The sequence below is a fragment of the Eulemur rufifrons genome, chromosome 1 (assembly GCF_041146395.1).
Source record: "Eulemur rufifrons isolate Redbay chromosome 1, OSU_ERuf_1, whole genome shotgun sequence".
Classification (NCBI taxonomy): domain Eukaryota; kingdom Metazoa; phylum Chordata; class Mammalia; order Primates; family Lemuridae; genus Eulemur; species Eulemur rufifrons.
The window spans coordinates 17,974,107-17,994,204 of NC_090983.1; the positions used below are offsets into that span (position 1 = coordinate 17,974,107).

Here is a 20,098-nt window from a genome sequence, read left to right on the forward strand (position 1 = left end):
ATATATCACATTTTTAAAAAACAAAATGAAAATATGGTATTTCATAGCCTGATTTGTTTTTCTTTCAATACAGTCTGTTTTGCTATAACACCATATGACATTCCTAAGAAATTTTGCTATAGCAAATTGTCTTAAAGGGGAGAAAAAGGGTTAAAAGCAAGAGAGGTCAAGTTCACAATGACAGTATTGCCCTTAGGAATGTCCATAATGGTAATGTTTGAAGATAGTTAAGTCTAGGACTATAAACCCTAGACACCACTGAGTGAATCCGGAGTCACAAAAAGAATGTCTTTCTCTTGTCACTCCTGGTGACACAGAGTCCTGGCACTTCTCTCCCCCATTGTGCCGGACAGTGAACGTGCTGGGAGGGCAACACTTTTACCTCCTGGAGCCCGAGGACACCAGCTCCCTGCTTTGCCTGTTAAAGTTAACAGCAGTCCTCGACACTGTGCATGCACGTTTCTTATGTCCAGTTCATGCTGGAGCAGAAACTTCTGTTTATCGTGAAATCTTTTTCGTGTTCATAAATATTCACCTACGGCCTCATTTCTGGCATGGCCGGGTTTCACTGTCAGGATGGACCATATGTCATCTAACCAATGTACTCTTGGAAACAATGCTGCAGCGGACATCCTTGTACCTAAAACTTTGCGGGTAACATAATTGTTTTATTAGAACAAATACTTAGAAGTAGAATCTGGGTGAAAGGGCTCTGGATACATATGGCCACATTTATTCATTTAACAAATACTTAATGACCACTATTTTCCTGGCTCTGATGTAGGTGCTGGGGATACACCAGTGGTCCAAGCGGATGAGGGGCAAGCTTGCATTCTGCTGGGCACATAACAGCAAACAAATGGGAATAACTGTAATGTCGGGCAGCGACTAGTGCTTTGAATAAAGCAGGGCAAGTCAGTAAGGAGTGAGGGGGGCTCATCTGGGTGAGGTGGTGAGGGAAAGCTTCTTGGGTAAGGTGACATTTGAGCAGAGACCTGAAGGAAGTGAAATATCTGGGGGAAGCTCATTCTAGGAGGAGGGAATGGCAGTGCAAAGGCCCTGAGGCAGGACTCTTCCTGGCATCTTCCAGAATGAGAAGGAGGCGGGTGTGGCTGGAGTGCAGTGCTGGGGGAGCACTGCAGGAGATGACATAGAGAGGCAGCCACAGGGCACATCAGGTCAGGACACAGGAGCCAAGAGTGAGGAATGTGAGCAGGATCTTCATCAACCTGGCTGCCAGGTGGAGGGTGCAGGAAAGGGTGGAGGCAGGGAGAGCAGTCAGGAGGCTGGAGGTCATTCTGGAAGAGAGGTGATGGTGGGTCTTGGACGAGGGTGACAGTGGAGGAGACAGTGCAGAGTGGTCAGATTTCCACTCCCCTGGTTGGGTATGAGTGTGTTATTTTCTCACATGTCACACTTCCTCCTTCTTCAACTTCTACTTCCCTGGGCTCCTGTTTTCCTCTGGTGTCTTTGGCTTCTTCTCAGTCTCTTTTGAGGGCCCCGACTTCCTCTTTTAGTCCCTTCAGTGCTGGCATTCTCCAAGATTCTCTTCTCTCCGATTTTCTGTCCTTTCTCGATTCTCCAGTTTCCCTGGGTGACGTCCCCTACTTCTGCGGTTTTAATGATCTGCCATCTCTGTGCGAACAATCTCCAAAAATGCCTGTCCAGTGTAGCCAATTTCTCCTGGGCTCCCAGAGCTGGATGTTCCAATGCACATTGACATGTCTACTAGTACCCTCACCATGAGTCCGACATTGGAGCCAGCATCTTCCCCTCAAACCTGCCCCTTTGAGCCATTCATCCAAACTATGGGCTAAAGAGTCCTGCTTGACATCCTCTGCCTTTCTCACTGCTCCGTCCCCATCCAGTTGACAGCCAGGTCCTGTTGGTTCTCCCTTAAAGATCTCTTAACCTCGTCCCCTCACCTCCATTCCCAGTGTCATGATTCTGTGCAGACCTGCAGTGTTTCTGCTGGGCCCCTGCCCCTCTCACTGCCTTCACACGCAAGCCAGGGGAGCAACCGGACTGTGTTATTCATCTGCTTACAGCTCTCCCAAGGCTCCCATTGTCTGCGGGATAAGGTTGCAGTGTTTTAGCACAGCACTCAAGGCCCTCTGTGGCTTGGCCTTGCCTACTGGCCCGGGCCCCTGTCCTTTCTACCGCATCCCACATCTGCTATGGTACTTGCTTTGGCCATGCTGGATGCGTGTTTCCCCTAACACATCATCATGCTGTCTGTCTTAGTCCAGATTTCTGTGGGTGTGGGTGACAGAAACCTTCTTTAGAGAGGTTAAAGCCAAAGGGAATTTAGTGAAGGGTCCAAGGGTATCTGATGGACCCCAGGGTCATGAAATTGTAAGAGGGACCAGAACCAGGCAGGAGCAATAAGATGGCTCCTTTCTCAGGCTCTCTCTCTTTGAGGCCACTGAATCATCTCTACTCCATTTATCCAGTCCATTTTGTTCTCTTTCTAGGCACATCTGCTTTCTCCACATCTTTTAGCCCATAGACACTCCTCAGTGTACATTATCCCAGATCAATGGAAAAGTCCAGGTAGCATCCCAGTTTCCCATTTCCAGGAAAGCAACTGTGGGTGGCCCAGCTACGGCCACGGAGGCAGCATCAGGTAGAGCAAACACAGCTTATATGAGAAGGAAGGCTTGTATGATAGCCTCAAAGAGGTCTCTAAGCTTCCCATGCTGAGCTTTTGCACATACTGTTCCCTGTCACTGGATACCCTTCCCCACACTTCATCTGGCCATATTCTATTCATCCCTCAAGAGTTAGCTCAAGGGTTAGACCTCCCTGAAAGCCTCCTTAGGCTAAGAGCTCCTCCATGTGTTCCTGTAAAACTGTAGCACACCTTGATTCTAACACATCACATTTGGATTGTGTTCATTGATTTCCTGTCTGTCTCTCCATTAGACCATGAGATTTTTGGGAGTAGACACAGACCTGTTCCCCTCTTTTTCTCTAGTGTCAGGGGAGCAGCCAGGTCTAAAACAGGGACAGATTCAACTTTTAAGTGAAGGAACCGAGCAGCCTATTAACCTCCATTCACCCCATGCAGGTGATTCTTGGGGCAAGATTCGGGCACGTGATGGGAAAAGAGAAAATGCCACAGCCGGCTCATTGCCTTGGCTATGTGTTCCTCACTGTTCATTCCATGAGTATCAGCCCTCAGGAAGCTGTGTAATTTAGCATTCGTTTGTGAGTTTACAGAGTTATCTATGGGCTTCTAGATAAAAACTTTGTAATATGACTGATTAGGTGGTGTAAATAAATGAATGGCTAAAAGTAGAATAGGTCAGTTTTAGAATTGATTTTAAAAATGCCACTACCTTTTTTGACAGGCTAGTTGATGCTGGCTATGTACATTTTCATTAACAGTGTAGCTGGGAACTAGTTTGAACTTTATATCAAAATTTCTATGCATAAAGTTTAGCCCAGATTACTATATCTGTGAAACTGGAACAAAATATTTAAATACATACTAATAGCTAACATGTATTGAGAGCTTACCATGTTCTAGGTCTTGGACTAAGTGCTTTATATGTATTTACTATATTAATCCTTAAAACTACCCTATGAGGATGGTTCTATAATTAGCCCATTTTACCCAGCAGGAAACTGAGGCACAAGCATTTAAGTAACTAGAGTTGGGATGTGCCTGTGGGGATCTAGCCCCACGTTGGTAGCTTTCTTCCAGTACCTCTCTGTTAATGGTTGCTATTTCAGTTATGCCTTGTTTAATAACTCATAATTTAATAGAGGTTTTCTTTTAACACATCCTTTATGTTTATGTTTTTGGGTAAGAATCATCATCTCTCTGTATGGGTGCAAGGCATCTTGGCATTTAAAGCTCTTGCAAGAAGCTCTAATCATGACAATGTTTTCCACTAAGCCAGCTCCTAATGGATGGAAATAAATTAATAAATGAAGGAATAGCATTAGGACTGCCTTTTGCATCTTTACCCCTGGGTTTTCTTTACCCCTGAATTTTTATATAAAGATACTAGAATAAAATGGTTATGGGCACAATCTTCTCAATCCTGCTGTCAGTCCCATGAGAATCAGGTTCCCCAGTGACGTGAGAGGAGGCTTCCTGGAAGTGAAGATGGTAGTGAATGGGGAACCTGGAGACCAGGGTCCAGTATTGCTTCTGTCACTTGAGTTCAAGACAGTTGGCAAGAGTCCAATTGCTCTGGGGTTCCAGTAGCTCACCTGTCAAAAGAGGAGGTCAGTTTCATAAGTGGACCTTCAAGTTCCTTTCCACGCAGATATTCTAGATTTAGGTCAAGCAGTTCAGGGCCACCATTGACATAAGTGGTGAGTGGAAAGTATGATGTGAATAACATACTTATGTGTATATGTCCTAAGATGAGTTAGAATCTTCCCATACATGGAGGGTTTTTGTGCACCCTGACCTTGGTGCCTGGGAGCTACTATGGTATTGAGATCCATGAGCCTTGAAGAAGCTTCCTGGCAGCACTGCTTATGCATTTTGGGCAATTGGGTTGGACCCTTGGGCTAGCATGGAGTTGGGCGGGTGTCAGCAGATGTATTCAAAGTGCCATAGCCAGCCGTGCAGTCTGCCATAGCAAATTCCTTAGTGTAGTGCTGGACATCTGAGGAAGTCCTCTGGAAATGCTAGCTGGAATTAGCACTGTAGTGGACTAGAGAAAAGAACCAGGACAGACCATCTCATGACAACCATGACACTAGCCCTGCCTCTGGGTCTGCTTGGCACAGAGCCAACGTTGATGGGAAGCTGGCCCTGCTGTTTATGGCCAGGGGAACGTGTCTGACATCAGACCTTGCAAGACCTTATTGAGAAATCGGTGACACGTTTGTCTTCTCCAGGAAGGTGCCTTCTGCTCGTCACTGAAGCCGCAGGATGCGGGACCCTTGAGTTGGGGCCATGCCCTCTGCTCCTCCCCGTTTCCCCTCCCCACTCCAACAGCTGCTCCACCTTGGGCAGAAGGAATGGTCAGGAGGGGACTCCAGTGAAAGGCCACCTTCCTTGTGGCTAGGGGTCAGCAGGTTTTGGGGATCTTGGGGACTGGCAGTGCACAGGAGAGAGAGGGGAAGTAGGGTACATACCTGTAAGGGAAAGAATCACCCTCACAAATGATTCTATTTCCAAGAGGGCATTTCTCATCTCCAGTTAGGCTACCTAGCTCTGCCACCATTGCTTCTGGGTCAGTGGGTTTTAATCTCTATCTTGATCTGAGTCATTTGGGTCTCCAGATTCCCATGTCCTCCCATAGCTATTCAGATTTAGTAGAGCTGGAACCATTAGCCTTAACCTTAAGCTGGGTAGTGAGTGGAATATCTGTTTTTTCCTCCAGATCCACTCTCTGCCTTTTTCTAGTGTGACCTATGCCCTGGGTTACTGATCTATAAGGATGCCTCAGTGGACTCCCATGTCTTCTGGTTTCTGAGCCCAGCCAGTGGGAATCCTGCAAGGAAGTCAGAGTGGGCTCAGTCAATGGGAATCCCGGTAGGAGATTGGGTTGAGCTCAACCAAGGGGACCCAAGTAGGAGACTGGACTGGGTTCAGTCAAGGGGAACCCTGATAGGAGAAGCTTCAAGAACCCTGAGCAAGAGGAGTGTCAAGCCAGGGCATGTCCTCCATCAGGTCTGTCCCTGCTGGTTGTTGGGATTGGCAACCGACAGGCAGCCCTGGTCACATGGCTCTCTCGCTGGGATCCTGTAATGGCTCCTCACCTTAGGGCCCCTTTAGGTCTAGGGATAGTGACTGCTCCCCACTGTCACTAGCCTTAGGGTACTGTACCATTCCTCATTACTTGTCCCAAACCCTTCCTACACTTTGTTCAAAGTCCCTTTATTCAACTCTTATTGAGTTTGATAAAACTCTCTCTCATCGAGCTCAAGTGCCTGTCTGGATCCTGCCAGGACCCTGATCCATTTAGGGGTTGTGAATAAATCTACCTTTAAACCAGGAGTCCATTTTAAACAGGAAGTGTTTTAGAAATGCTGCCCCATGGCCATGAATGCTGCCTAGTTCTTTTTTGGTTTAATATCAATAAGCCTCCTTATTGCTTAACTCTTTGAGACTAAGGCGATGTTTTTCAAAAAGCAACTTTACCAGGAAATGGAGTTAAAAAAAGAGGACTCATATTGTCCAATGAGAGAATATAAGACATAGAAATTGTCCATAAAGCCCAGCTTCCTTGTCTACAAGGAGGGCTGCACCCATGCTGGCCTGGCAGGCCCCAGCCACTGTCAGCCTTAGACCCTTCATTTTGGGAAAAATTCAGCCCCAACAAAATAAACTGAAACAATGTGAAACTGTACAAACCAACATGAATATGACTATGCCCTCCAATTCTCCAATTCTCAGCAATAACTCCTATTAACAGCTTGGTGTATATCCTCTTGACATTTTTCTGAACATTTATAAACCCACATATGTTATAGTGTTTTTTTACACAAATGAGTAAGCCATACACTATACATGGTGTTCTACCTTCCCTTTTCTTTTTTGCTTTTAGTTGAAATTTTAAAGAAGTTGAGTAAACATCAATTCATGAATCATCTGCCTTCCTTTTTCATTCAACATTATTTCATGAAGACCTTTCCATGTCCATTCATATTAATAACTACTTCCTTATTTTTAAAGATTCTTTTTAAAAAACAGCTTTATTGAGGTATCATTTACCTACTGTAAGATTCACAGTCTGTTTTAAGTATACAGTCCAATGATTTTTAGTAAATTTAAGGGTTTGTGCAACCTTCACCATAATTCAGATTTAGAATATTTTTATTCCTCAAAATAACCCTCGTGTCTTTTGCAGTCAGTCCCTGTTCCCACCCCCAGGCCCAGGCAACCACTCATTTGCTTTCTGTCTCTATAGATTTGCCCTTTTCTAGAAATGTTTTATGACAATGGAATCATACAAGATGTGTTCTTCTTTTCTGGCTTCTTCCACATAGCAAAATATTTTTAACATTATTTTAAAACCACTGCATTCAATGCATTTTGTAGTGTGGATGTGTTTCCATAGTGTATTCACCAATTCCCTATTGTTGAACATTTAGATTGTTTCTAAGCTTTGACTTTTATGCATAATGCTGTGATGAATATCCTGTGTACATTTTCCACCGAGGTGGGCATTTCTGTAGGGTAGCTTTGCAGAAGGGAGTTCCTGGATCAGGGGTGGTGTGTATTGCAGTAGATAGCACCAAATGCCTTCTCTAGAGGCTGTGCCTGTTTACTCTCCTCCCAGCAGTGGGTGATACTGTCTTCTTTTAATCTGGTGAGTTGTGATCCTAAACTATAGAGTCACAATTACAGTCCCTGAAGTGGCGCCTCAGAATGACCCGAGTTGTCCCTTTGTCCTTCTGATCACTTTCTCCTTAATTTTTCCCCTATATTTTAGTGGTTAAAAACATTTTCATTTTGAATAGCATACATGCTACAAACTACAGAAAACTTCCATTTGTAGCCTAAGGAAGACTAATACAATGACTCGCAGACATCCGTCATGTAGGTTAAGAAAGAGGACATATTCATGTCCTCAAAAACCACAGTGTGCTCCTCCCTGACTCATTGCAGCTCGCTCCCCACCCCCACTGTTCAATAAACATACGAACCTTGGTGGAAACCCGTCCTTTTCCTTAGGGTTTGCACCCATGTTTATGTGGAGGATTTGTATTGAGTCAACTTAGCTAAGATGGAACTGTTTCCCCAAATTCTCTTCCTGGCCAGAAGGGACGGTTCATGTGGATCTGGCGGGAGGAAGAGGAGCAGCGCCGGGGTCTGCTGGAGGTTGGCGGGGCAGCGCAGGCACCAGGCACCCAGCCTGCTGTGGCTCATCTGCCGGCTCCTCTTGCTGGCGTTGCCAGGGGCCGGGCCGCAGCCCCTCCGGGTGGGTTCACCTGGTGAATATGGTCCACATATTGAACCTGCACCACAGCAGGTGTCAGTCTGTCCTGTAGGTTCCAGATTGTTCTCACTGTTCCTCACTTCACGTCCGTGTTTTCTTCCTGGCTGCCTGTCCTGCCAGCTTCAGATCCCAGCCTCCAAAGCAAAGCCACAGACAGTGTCACCAGCCCCCAGTTGTGTAGGGTCCCGTCCCCGTCACACACTCCCTCCCAGTGGCTCTGCTGCAGATGGACCCCTGCCTGACACAGCAGTGCCCTCGACAGAGGGGCTGGATGTGCCTGACTTTGCGTTTTGTGTTGGGCTGTGATTGTCCCTTTAACTGTCCCGCCTGCCAGCTCAGAAGAGGGGAACCCAGTGAGCCTGTGCCCACCCCTGTGCCCTGAGCCTCAGCTGGGCCTGGCCTCTGTCAGTGTGACCTGGACGCCAGCAGCCCCAGCTCCAGGCACAGAGGCGTCCAGGTGCGGAAAAAGCAGATGGGTCCTACTGTGTGAGGGTAATGCTCTGTGAGGGTCATGTGTATAATTTCCCATCTGTCTGTCACATGCCTGAAATGTCACCATTTGAAAAGCAAAGCATATGGTGAAAATGAACGGAAGTAGAATTTTTAATTCTTGCTCTACTCCTATCCCGCCATGAGACTGTGGCCAGGCTGCTTCCTCCTCCCTCAGTGTCTCACGGGTGTCTTGCATGGTCGTCCTGGGGCTTTAGGCCTCTTGGCCTCTGCTGTTGCCTGCAGTGCGGTTGTCCCTGGGTCTGCCCGCAGTGATGTGAATGTGACGTGTAGACAGGGGGTACTTCGCAGTGTCACCCAAACTAGACTGGAGGCTGTCTTGATTTCAGGGACAAGGGAGCCCATCCTGCAGAGACTGGGGATGGTGGTGGAGAGAAACGTCACCAATTCAGGGGGACAGATTACGAAGCAGACAGATGGATGGCCTTAGCATGAGCGAGGAATGCAGCTCTGGGAGCAAGAAAGGCCAGCGGAGGCAGGGCAGGCAGATCCTGGCAGGGCCATGCTGGACTCTGGGACTCAGGCCAGGAAACATCAGAGGAAAGACATCAGCCACTCAAGGCAGGCCCTGGATTTGCCTTTCCTAGTGATGGCTTGGCTGGTAAATTATCTTTGCCAAGACTGTTCTTATGAGAGGAAGAGGAGAGAGAGAGAGAGAGAAAGGCAGGGAGGGAGAGAGAAACTGAAAGAGAGATAAATGTAACAGAATTCACATCAGTGCGATTCATCTCTGCCTCATTTGTTCTGGGCTTTTCGTCCACATCCTTCTCTTTTTCTTAGAGAACCATGTTTCCTCCAGCCCTTGTGAGGGAGGAAAGTGCAGAGACCTGAACCAGAGCGAGGCTTAGGCCTCCTCCCTCTGAGCGTCATCTCAGGGAGGCGTGTGGCCCGTGCGCCTTGGCTGTGCAGGACACCACGGTCCTCTGGCAACTCGGGTGTTTGCTAAACACACCTTCTCCTGCATTTGCCTCCTGCTGACTCAGAAGCTGTTCTGAAGGCTCGGCCAGAGCAGCTGAGTCACACGTGATCCTGACTTTAGCACAGTGCCTGGCACAGAGTGGGCAGGACACAGGGCGTGTTGGTGCTGGATTGATCCTGTCTGCTGATGCGACAGGAAATGCACTCTCTGGCCTAGGAGTGACGTTCCCTGCCCTGGGCCCTCAGCGCAGAGCTGTGCTCCTGCCTCCCTGCTAGGTCTAGATCCAGTGGGCAGGTGGTTGTCAGCCTGAAGGGGGAGGTTTGGTCACTGTGGAAGCTCAATGACTCTTGCTTTTTTCCTTTGCAGGCTGCTCAGAGCCCCTCCCGACACAGCCCCTCCAGGACGAGCCCCAGGCAGGTGAGCTCCAGTCTGTTGTGGTCGCTGCTACATCCCAACTCTCAGAACAGTCGGTAGGCAATAAATGTTGTTGCAGGGATAATCCTAATCTCGTGTTTTCTCAGAATGACAGGTTATAAACCATGTCCCCACCTGCGCTTGGGCGCTCTCATCCGATCCTGAGTGGAGGGGGAGTGTGTGCTTGGCTGGGGAAGAGAGAGGGAGGGAGACTATGGTGTGAGCTGCTGGTTGAGCTCAGGAGAGCTCTCTGCCTTCCTGCTCCCTGATCAGGCTGACTTGGTGGATTCCCTGAACCCTCTGCGCCTTCTACGTCCCTCCCTTGACACTCCACAGATGTGACAGATCCCAGAGGATTCCAGAACACATGTCTTTGCATGACACCTGGTCCACAGCAGGAGGTGTGGCTGGGGATGGGGGTGGGCAGGCTGGTCCCCATCTCAGTTCCAATCCTCCTCTATGGACACAGCACATAGCAGAGGGGCCACTTCCTGCTAAGCCCCTCACCCGGGCCCTCTGCTCACCCTTGCCCCACCTCTCTGTAGCAGTTTGGATGCTTCTGGTTGGAAGTGTTTAGTAGTAAAATAAACACCCAACTAAAAGTGGTTTATGCAAAAAAAGGTATTTAATGATCTTACTTAACATGAAATTATAGGTAGTTGGTTTTTCTGTTGGTTCAGTGGTTAAAGTCCCTTTTGAGGCCCAAGGTTTTTTTTTTTTTTTTAATTGAGGTAAAAAATCTGTATTACAGACTTTACCAAGTTAATGATTTTTAGTTGTATGGTTTACTGCCATTAAGCACTTTCACTACATTGTATAACTATCACAACTGTTCATATTCAGAACTTTTTCATCATCCAAAACATAAACTCTGTACCCTTTAAATAATAATTCCCCACTCTCCCCTGATCCCATCCCCTGGGAAACACTATTCCACTTTCTATCTCTGTGAATTTGACTATCCTAAGTACCTCTTATGAGCAGAATCATATGATATTTTTCCATTTATGTCTGATTTATTTCACTTAGCATAATGTTTTCAAGGTTCATCCACGTTGTAACACGCATCAGGAATTCATTCCTTTATGAGAGAGAGAGAGGGAAAGACAGGGATTGGAAGAGATAGGGATAAATATAACAGAGTTCCCATAAGTGCAACTCAGTCTCTGCCTCAGTCTTCTGGGCATATCGTTCATATCCTCCTTTTTCTTGAATGATATTTCGTTGTGTGTATACCACCTTTTGTTTATCCTTTCATTCACTGATGACCATTTGAGTTATTTCCACCTTTTAGCTCTTGTGAATAATGCTGCTATGAACATGGGTATACAAATATCTGTTCCAGTCCTTGCTTTAAATTCTCATGGGTATAGTCCTAGAAGTGGAATTGCTGGTCATGTGGTGGCTGTACGGTTAATGTTTGAGGAAAGCTGTCATCCTGTTTCCTGCAGTGACTGCGTCATTTTACATTCCACTAGCTATGGACAAGGGTTCCATTTCTCTACACTTGCGATTTCATGGTTTTTTTCTTTTGACAAGAGCCATCCTAGTGAGTGTGACGGGGCGTCTCACTGGGGTTTTGACGAGCACTTCTTACAGAGCAGAGTGCCGTGGCCAGTGGCAGGATGGACAGAGCTCTAGCGCTGGCCTAGTGATGATGGCAGGGGGTGGGCACCAGGGCAGGTTCTCTAAACCATGCAGTGGGGGCTGGTAAGGACGTGGCCTCTGCCCCTTCCTGCAGCCACAATGGGGGCTGCAGTGACACTCACACCATGAACAGCCAGTGGACAAGGGGCTTGGAATGGGACGCTGAGGGGAAGGGAGGAACCCGAGGGGCTGCACTGAGGCAGGAGTCTCAGAGGGTAGTGGACGTGTTCGCTGAAGAAGAGCCAGCGAAGGAAGGCCTGCTGTCCTTGGGCAAGAGCTCCTTGCTGATCAGGCCACGGGTGGCCAGGATCTTGAGGAGTCCATGGCGAAACTTTTGGCCAATGAAGGCGTAGATGACAGGGTTGAGGCAGCTGTGGAGGAAGCCCAGAATCTCGGTGGCTTCCAGGGCCCGGTCAATGTCGTTGCGGCGCTCACAGGTGTCTGCAATCATCTGGGTCCTCATGAGGGTGTCTGCGAGCAGGACCAGGTGGTAGGGCAGCCAGAAGAGCAGGAAGATGAGGACCACAGCAAAGATGACCCGCATAGCCCGGTGCTTCTGCCCCATGTGGGCCTTAACCAGCGTGCGCAGGGTGAATCCGTAGCAGAACAGCATGACCAGCAGGGGCAAGATAAAACCAAAAGTCTGGGGCAGGATTCGAAGCACCATCCGCCACGTGGCTGTACTGTTGCCTATGTCCTCGTAGCAGACTGGACTGGCGGAGGGCGGGTAGATGGCCCTACGGAAAATTATGATGGGGAGAGACAGGCACAGGGACAGGGCCCACATGCCCAGACATATGAACTTGACCAGGTGGCGCTTCTGAGTGAGAGTGCGTGTGGCATGGACAATGGCCATGTAGCGGTCCACACTGATGCAGGCCAGCAGGAGAATTCCACTGTAGAAGTTGACTTCCTTCAGGAGTGACACCAGCTTGCACAGGGCTGTGCCAAAAATCCAGCCATTCACCTTGGAGGCGGCCCAGATGGGCAAGGTCAGGGCGAAGAGCAGGTCGGCCATGGCCAGGTTCAGCAGGTAGACGTCGGTGACAGAGCGGCTGACACGGCTGTACAAGACGACCAGCATCACCAGGGAGTTTCCCAGCAGGCTCAGCAGGAACACCAGGGCATAGATGACGACCACGGCATACTTGTTGATTTCTAGAGATTCTGGCCGGCACGGGGCAGAATCTGGTAGAATAGGGGGCAGGTCAGTGCTGTAACTGTAATTACTAAAATCTCCATCGAATAAATCTTCAAAGTTGAAGTCCTCCCAGTTAACATCTTCCATTGTTGAGGCAAATTTAAATCCTGGCCTAGAGAAGAGAGAAGAGAGTGATTGCACAGTAAATCCTGCCCAGGATCTTGCCCGTCCACCCAAGAAACCGGGATAGGATAACTTGTGTTGGTTTGTATATTACATGGAAGTAACTTTCACTTCAGATGTGTAAGTGGTAGGGGCACTAATGTTATGAGGCAAGTTTAGTGATAAAAGGTAAACTTTTTGACAATACTATAGTTGTCTTCAATATCAGAGAGAGGTTCTTAGCATTTCTTTTACATGGTCATCACGCAAGTCTGTGTAGAAAGTTCCCTTCAGATAATCCCTACAGAACACAGGGTCCTGCTGCATTGCTCAGTTGTGAGCATCTTTGGCTGTGGAGGCTGCATTTAATGCCCAGAAATGTGAGATGCCATCAGTTCTTACTCTGTGGATTAAGCACGCAATCCAATTGACTTGTACCCCATAGAGAAAGGTCAAGATTTGTCTATAAATCTGAGGGGTGAATTCTTTTGTGCAACTTTCTGAAAGTTATTAAAGGAAGTGTTCTGGAAAAAGGTTTGAGCAATAGCAGCATGAGGTTTCTGAAGGTTCAAGCTAGAGGCATCTTTAGTCAGTTAACAAGGCCCAGTGGTTCTCTTCTGGGAAGAAGGAGGCCTGATCTGGGAGTTTTTGTGTACTTTCAAAAAATGTATTATAAATGATAGGCAAGTGGCTGACTGATTCTCCAAATGGGTGGAAATGTAACAGATTATTTGGGCAGCTGTGGGCAGCCATGTTCTGCCATGCGGGGTGAGCAGAGACAGTCTGCTCCCCAAACAAGGGGAGGGCGGCAAGCAGCAGAGAAGACAGGGAGACACACTACCCTTGTTTGGTGGCTTTTCAGTCCTGCTGGGTACCCTACTGTCCTGCACATGCCTGCCTTCATCCACCCCGACTCCCCTGTCCCCACAGACTTAATCTATGTCCAAGGACTCTGTCGTTGCTACAGGGACAGCAGAGATTCTGCTTCAGCGCATGCCTGGGTGTAGAGGGCTGGCTACAGCCACTGGGAAACATCATCCCAGTGTCTCAGAGATTAAACTAAAGTAAACCAGCTCCTGAATTTGTCCACAAAATAGATCCCCGTCTTGCTATTCCTTTAGAGCAAAGCGTGACTATACTGTTGCCACGTGGACCCTAGTGTTAGAGCAGAAATAGAAGTAATCAGTCCCAGGACCCCCTTCACCGTCACCGGGCTGTGCATACTGAAAACACAATGGACAAGAACAATGTTGGCGAAGACGTGAAGAAACTGGAATCCTAATGCATTGCTGGTGGGAATGCAAAATGGTGCAGCGGCTGTGGAAAACAGTTTGGCAATTGCTTAAAACATTTCAACACAGAGGTGCTATGAGACCCTGCAATTCCCATCCTGGGTGTATACCCAAGACAGTGAAAATGTGTGTCCACACAAAAACTTTCACATGACTGTTCATAGCAGCATTCATCATAATATGATGACTGTTTCCACTTTTTAGAAAGTAGAAACAACCCAAATGTCCGTCCAGTGATGAATGGATCAACAAGTTTAGGTACAGTCATGTGCAGGATAAGGAGGTTTTGGTCAATGATAGACTGAATATATGACAGGGGTCTCATGAGATTATAATACTGTATTTTTACTGTACCTTTCCTATGATTAGATATGTTTAGATACACGAATACTTACCATTGTGTTACAGTTGCCTGCAGTATTCAGGACAGTAACACGCTGTGCAGGTTTGTAGCCTAGGAGCAATAGGCTGTACCATACAGCCTAGGTGTGTAGTATGTTATCCATCTAGGTTCTAAGTATGTTCTGTGATGCTTGCACCACAACAACATTGCTTAACGACGCATTTCTTGGAATGTATCCCCATTGTTAAGCGACTGTGTTTACATGGAATGGAATATTATTCAGCCATAAGAAAGAATGAGGTACTGATACACAGTATCGCATAGATGGACCTTGAAAACATTATTCTAAGTGAAAAAGGTGGACACAAATAAGAATCTTCATCCATGTATGTGAAATGATTAGAATGGGCAAATTGGTAGAGGCAGAAAGTGGGTTAGTGGTTACCAGGAGCTGGAGAGAGGGAGGAAGGTTAATGAGCACAGGGTTTCTCTTTGAGTTGATGAAAGTGTTCTGGAATTAGTGGCTATGGTTGTACAATATACTAAAAACCACTAAATTATACACTTTGAGTGGATAACTTTTGTGGTGTGGGTCTTATATCATGATTAAAAAAAAAGATTAACCAAAGATGCACAGCCTTGCAAAGCAAATACAAATATTAAAACAACAACAATAAAAGCTCAGTGAAGGTTTTCTCTTTAGCAGAAGGCAGTCTCTGTTACTGTCAATCATATCTGGCAAAGTACAAAGCTGAATAGGGAAACTGGGAAAATAATGCCCCTTTCCTCCAAGAGTGATAGAGTTCTTAGCCTTCACCTTCCTGAGAAGGTACTACTTTCTCCCCAGAGTATGGAGGCCAGATAAATTAGTCTCCCACCATGCCAAGAACACAGGTAGAGAAGATTCGATCAGTTGGTGAGCCTAGAGGGATGTGGGGATGAGGGTGGGGCCCTGCCTGGCCAGGAGCCCGGGAGGTAGTGTGAGAGCCAGGTAGTGCAGCTGGCTTGGCCAGTGTGGTTGGTAAGACCTGAAAGAAGTCGCTGGCTCTGCAGTCCCATGTTCAAGAGCAAGTTTGCTCAGACGCCTGGGGTTTATGTCCAGTGAAGTCACGAGATCATGGGTGGGTCACCTCTGAGAGCCGATGCTCTTAAGAGAACAAATGACCTGAGAGGAGACCCACCTTTGAGAGCAGATGCAGGGCCTGGTGGGGGCAGAGAGCTGGAGCCCTTAGAGAGCAGAACATGGCATGTATGAGCATCGGCTTTGAGAAGACGGGCGGGGCCGCCCCGGCAACTGCCGTATCAGCACAGGCAGCCGCGGCAGAGCATGTTTCATGGGAAAATCCTCATTCTGGATAACCCCGAGCTCAGCTGTGCTGGGGTGGGCTGGAGGTGTCTGGGTGAGCTCATGTCCCCAGGCATCGGAGGGCAGCTGGAAGTTCCAGAGGGAGAACATGCACGTCAGGACAGAAAGTAGAGAAAAGAGAACCAGGACAGACCAATGACCCCCAGTCCCTGGGGCAGGGGTAGGGATGCTTGTTGTTGGTGTTTGTTCATTTTTGTTTTTCTTGAGACAGAGTCTCGCTCTGTTGCCCAGGCTAGAGTGAGTGCTGTGGCGTCAGCCTAGCTCACAGCAACCTCAAACTCCTGGGCTCAAGTGATCCTCCTGCCTCAGCCTCCCAAGTAGCTGGGACTATAGTCACACGCCACCACGTCTGGCTAATTTTTTCCATTTTTAGTAGAGATGGGGTCTTGCTCTTGCTCAGGCTGGTCTCGAACTCCTGAGCTCAAGCGATCTTCCCTCCTCGGCCTCCCAGAGTGCTGGGATTACAGGCGTGAGCCATCGCCCCTGCCTCATTTTTTAAATTTATCAAATCTACAGAGAGGACAAACTAAGAAGTGAAGGGAGATGACACATCTGAGGTCCACTCTGTGCCTCACAGCTACATGATCTCCCTCACTTATTACAAACAGACATGATTAGCCCTGTTTAGCACCCTGCCTGTGATCACAGGGCCAATAATTGGTGCAGCCAGGGTTCCAACTCGGTGTAACGGGCTCCACTTATATTATCTTCAGTCTATAGCCCTGCTTCTTGAAAAACACCAAACAAACCACATCTCATATGTTAAATAAAACTGTAAGGTAAGTTCTTGAGCTACCAAGTCAGCCTGTATATAGTGCACTCATGTTTGATGCTCTGTGCATCTTTTTCTTTTGCTGTTTGAGGCCCAGGATGAAAGAAACAGCTCTTGCAGGAAGGATAAACCCATCACCTTTGAACTGGCTCCTACTGCCCACCCAGCCATGCAGTCAGTCATGAGATCAAGCGGGAGCTTCCTTGACGCAGGAAAAGTGCCAGCTCCTGAGTGACTCGCGGTAGCTCAGACACTCCATGGGTGGGATGAATTCTATCTTATCACAAGAGAATGCTATAGAAAGAGGGGCATTTACAAGATCCCAAACCTTTAAGGCAATCTTTTTTAACAACAACAAAAAAATTCAAACAGTCATTTTAATACAATTCCATTATTTCTTCTCTTTATAAATACAATCCCCAAATATTTGTGTTTAGCATAGGGAGTGGGGAGTCAACAGTGTGGCTCCTCCACAGACCCGATCCCAGCCCAAGCAAGGAGGGCTGGCTGAGTCTGGGGAGGCCATGGGGCCAAGGGAAGGGGTGGGCAGCAGGCTGCCCTGAGTGGTTATTGCAGAGGGCTGTGGGGAGGAGGGGCAGAGGCTCTCCCTTTGGGGACAGGGAGGCCTAAAGCAAGAGAATGAAGAGAGGAGGGGCGAGGGTGGAGGTGAGGGGCCCACCAACGGTGGGGACAGCTGCCTGGGATAAGTGCAAGCTGGGTGCCCAGGGGAACAGGGAACAGACACATACCGGGTGGGGGGAAGGGTGGGTGTTCCAAGACTTACCAGGATGCTGGGTTTTTCACCTGTGGGACACCTCCAGGAGGGCAGCTGTGACCAATGAAAGGGAGTGGTGGTGAGAACACAGTGGAGGAAGTGAGTGGTGGATTAGATTACTCAATTCAGGGGTGGAGTTCCTTAGGGTGCAGGATGCTTTTGATGACTTTGAATAATTAATTCCCAGGTCAGCTCTTGGATGCCTACTCATTTATGGACTCCTAGAGTTTATATTGGGAAGGGACCTGTGGGGGGTTTTAGCCAGTCTTTCCATTTCGCAGATGAGGAAACTGAGGCCCAAAGGAAGTGGATTGCCACACGGACTCCTCTCATCTTTGCTGTGATCTCACAGCCCCTGCGCCTTCGGCCACCCTGAGTGTCGCCACGCTCCAGCTGTCTCAGGCTTCCCTGCCTTACTGTTCCGCAGCACTGCCGCTCCTGAATGGCTTTCACGTGGCAAGGCGGCCGCTCACTGCAACAAAAGAGCTGGAACTTACGCTGCTGGTGGTCTGGTAGCTTTCTTCCCTGGACCTAACGCCTCTCATCTCTACCCGCGCCCCACCCCCTCCGCCGGCCCCCTCACGCCATTCCTACCTTTCTTGTCTTCCACCTCACTCCCTGACCATCTGCTCTGAGCACAAGCCCATCTTAGGGCCCTGCTGTTCTTTCTTGGCTTATACACTTGGCATTGGATCTGAGGACCCCACCGCTGTACGACTGTAGCAGCCACCACCCATGGAGTGGTACCCTCTAATTTAGCAAGAAAAACTTTTGGAAAAAGTGAAGATCCCACCCAAGTCCAAACACATTTTTAAAGACAGTATTGAGTGACCTTACAAGCATCACATTTGCTCTTGGTTACAAATGAGAGGATTAATACAGGTAGAGCCACGAGCACTAATTCAGCCTCCTCCCAAGCCCCCACCCCAGTGATCAACGCCTCAACCTCCTCCACCACTTACACTATCTCTTGGCCCACGCGTCCCAGGGCCCAGAGAGCACTCGAAGCCTGTGGCGGATGCACTTAACCTGCCTCCTCACCCCAAGGAGAGAACCTTTGAGTCCAAGTGTTCAGCAATCATCCCTCAGTATTTGTCACCTCTCTTTTTCGTGTTGGGGAAGAATGCAAGGCCACCTGGCCAGCTGATGCTAAAACCAGACGGAGGCTCATTACACACACAGGCAGAGGAGAGCAGAGCTGGCTGAGCAACTCCGGGCAAGGACTTTTCCTTTCTGAGTTGCAGTTTACTCATCTATAAAATGGGGCCAATAACAGAATCCAACTCACTGGGTTACGGTGAGGATGAAATGAGGGATCACCCGTAAAGCGCTTAGGACACACACAGAGCACAGTGCTAGCTTTTATTGTTGTGATCATTATTATTAGAATAGTTTAGCACCCGATGATGTGGTATCTCCCACTGTGCCCACAATCGAGGGAAAGCAGCGAGTGTGCTCTCGCGACTGACTTGGAGGTACCTCCTACTTCGCTTTGACCTGGGTAACACTCGTCAGACCAGCTGCAGTGTTGAGTGCTTACTAGGTTCTAGTTTCCGGGCAAAGTGCTTTTCGGAATTTGTATCAATTAATCCTCACATCGACCTCATGAAGTAGGCACTTTCTGGATGAGGAAACGAAGACTCTGAGAGGTTAAGCAACTTACCTACGGTGACGCAGCTGAACTAAGTTTTAAGAAGTTTTAAAAACTTTTAGAAAAATCTACTCTCAAAATTCTACCTTCTGTCCACCGTGACAAGGAGCTGGATCTCAGCCTCAGGTTTCAGAGCTCCGTTGGGCATCTCTCTGTCCCTGACAGCCAGAGACAAAGGCTGCAGAGAGGGGGAGGTCCAGGTTTGATATTTCCCAGTGGGCCCAATTCTTGATGTTTATTACGTTTATTTAATTTCCACTGAGCCCATCGCATGCATGTGTGTGGTGGAGGAATACAAAACTGGCTTCCAGGCTGGGTGTGGTGGCTCACACCTGGAATCCTAGCACTCTGGGAGGCCAAGGAGAGAGGATCACTTAAGATCAGGAGTTTGAGACCAGTCTGAGCAAGGGCGAGACCCCATCTCTACTAAAAAAATAGAAAAATTAGCTGGGTATGGTGCGAGCCTGTAATCCCAGCTACTCAGGAGGCTGAGGCAGGAGGATCGTTTGAGCCCAGGAGTTTGAGGTTGCTGTGAGCTAGGCTGACGCCACGGCACTCTAGCCCGGGTGACAGAGTGAGACTCTGTCTCCCAAACAAGCAAACAAAAAACCCCACCAAAACTGGCTTCCAATTCTGGCTCTGCTGTTGATGGTCAGGGTGAGCTTGAACAAACCATTTCTCCTGGGCCTTGGCGTGCTCCTCTGGAAAACGAGCAGATTGTTCTAAGTCTGTCCTGTTCAGAATGGTAGCTACTAGCCACAAGTAGCTATTTACATTTAAATTAATTAAAATAAAATAAGAATTCGATTCTTCAGTCACACTGGCCACATTTCAAGTGCTCAGGAGCTACCTGTGACTAGTGGCTACCATATTGGACAGTGCGGATCTGGAACATTTCCGTGATTGCAGAGTTCTTTTGTACAGCACTGTCTAGGTGAACATGTAGTTGCCTTCAGCTCTAAGGTTCTGCAATTTATCATCCCCGTTCTCAGAGGCCTCCGAGGAGGCAGAAGTTTCCAGGTCCCTTCCATCAGAAATATGTCTCCAGTCTCTCAGACTGAACAGCTCACCTACCTGCTGTTGCTGCTACAGCTGCTGTTGTGATTAGAGTGGCCGCTGTTATCCAAGCTGTGACCCAAGGCTTGGTGGTGGCCAGAGCTCTTCGACAGGAAAAAAGTGAAGCAGATGTGTCG

General features: G+C 48.1%; 1 protein-coding gene across 1 annotated transcript; it reads right to left on the reverse strand.

Annotated features, from left to right (window-relative positions):
- Positions 1 to 11,611: 11,611 nt before the first annotated feature.
- LOC138382700 (C-X-C chemokine receptor type 2-like) lies at positions 11,612 to 12,691 on the reverse strand. Its single transcript, XM_069467246.1, has one exon. The coding sequence runs from the start codon at positions 12,689 to 12,691 to the stop codon at positions 11,612 to 11,614; it is 1,080 nt and encodes a 359-aa protein (XP_069323347.1).
- Between the last annotated feature and the right edge of the window lie 7,407 nt (positions 12,692 to 20,098).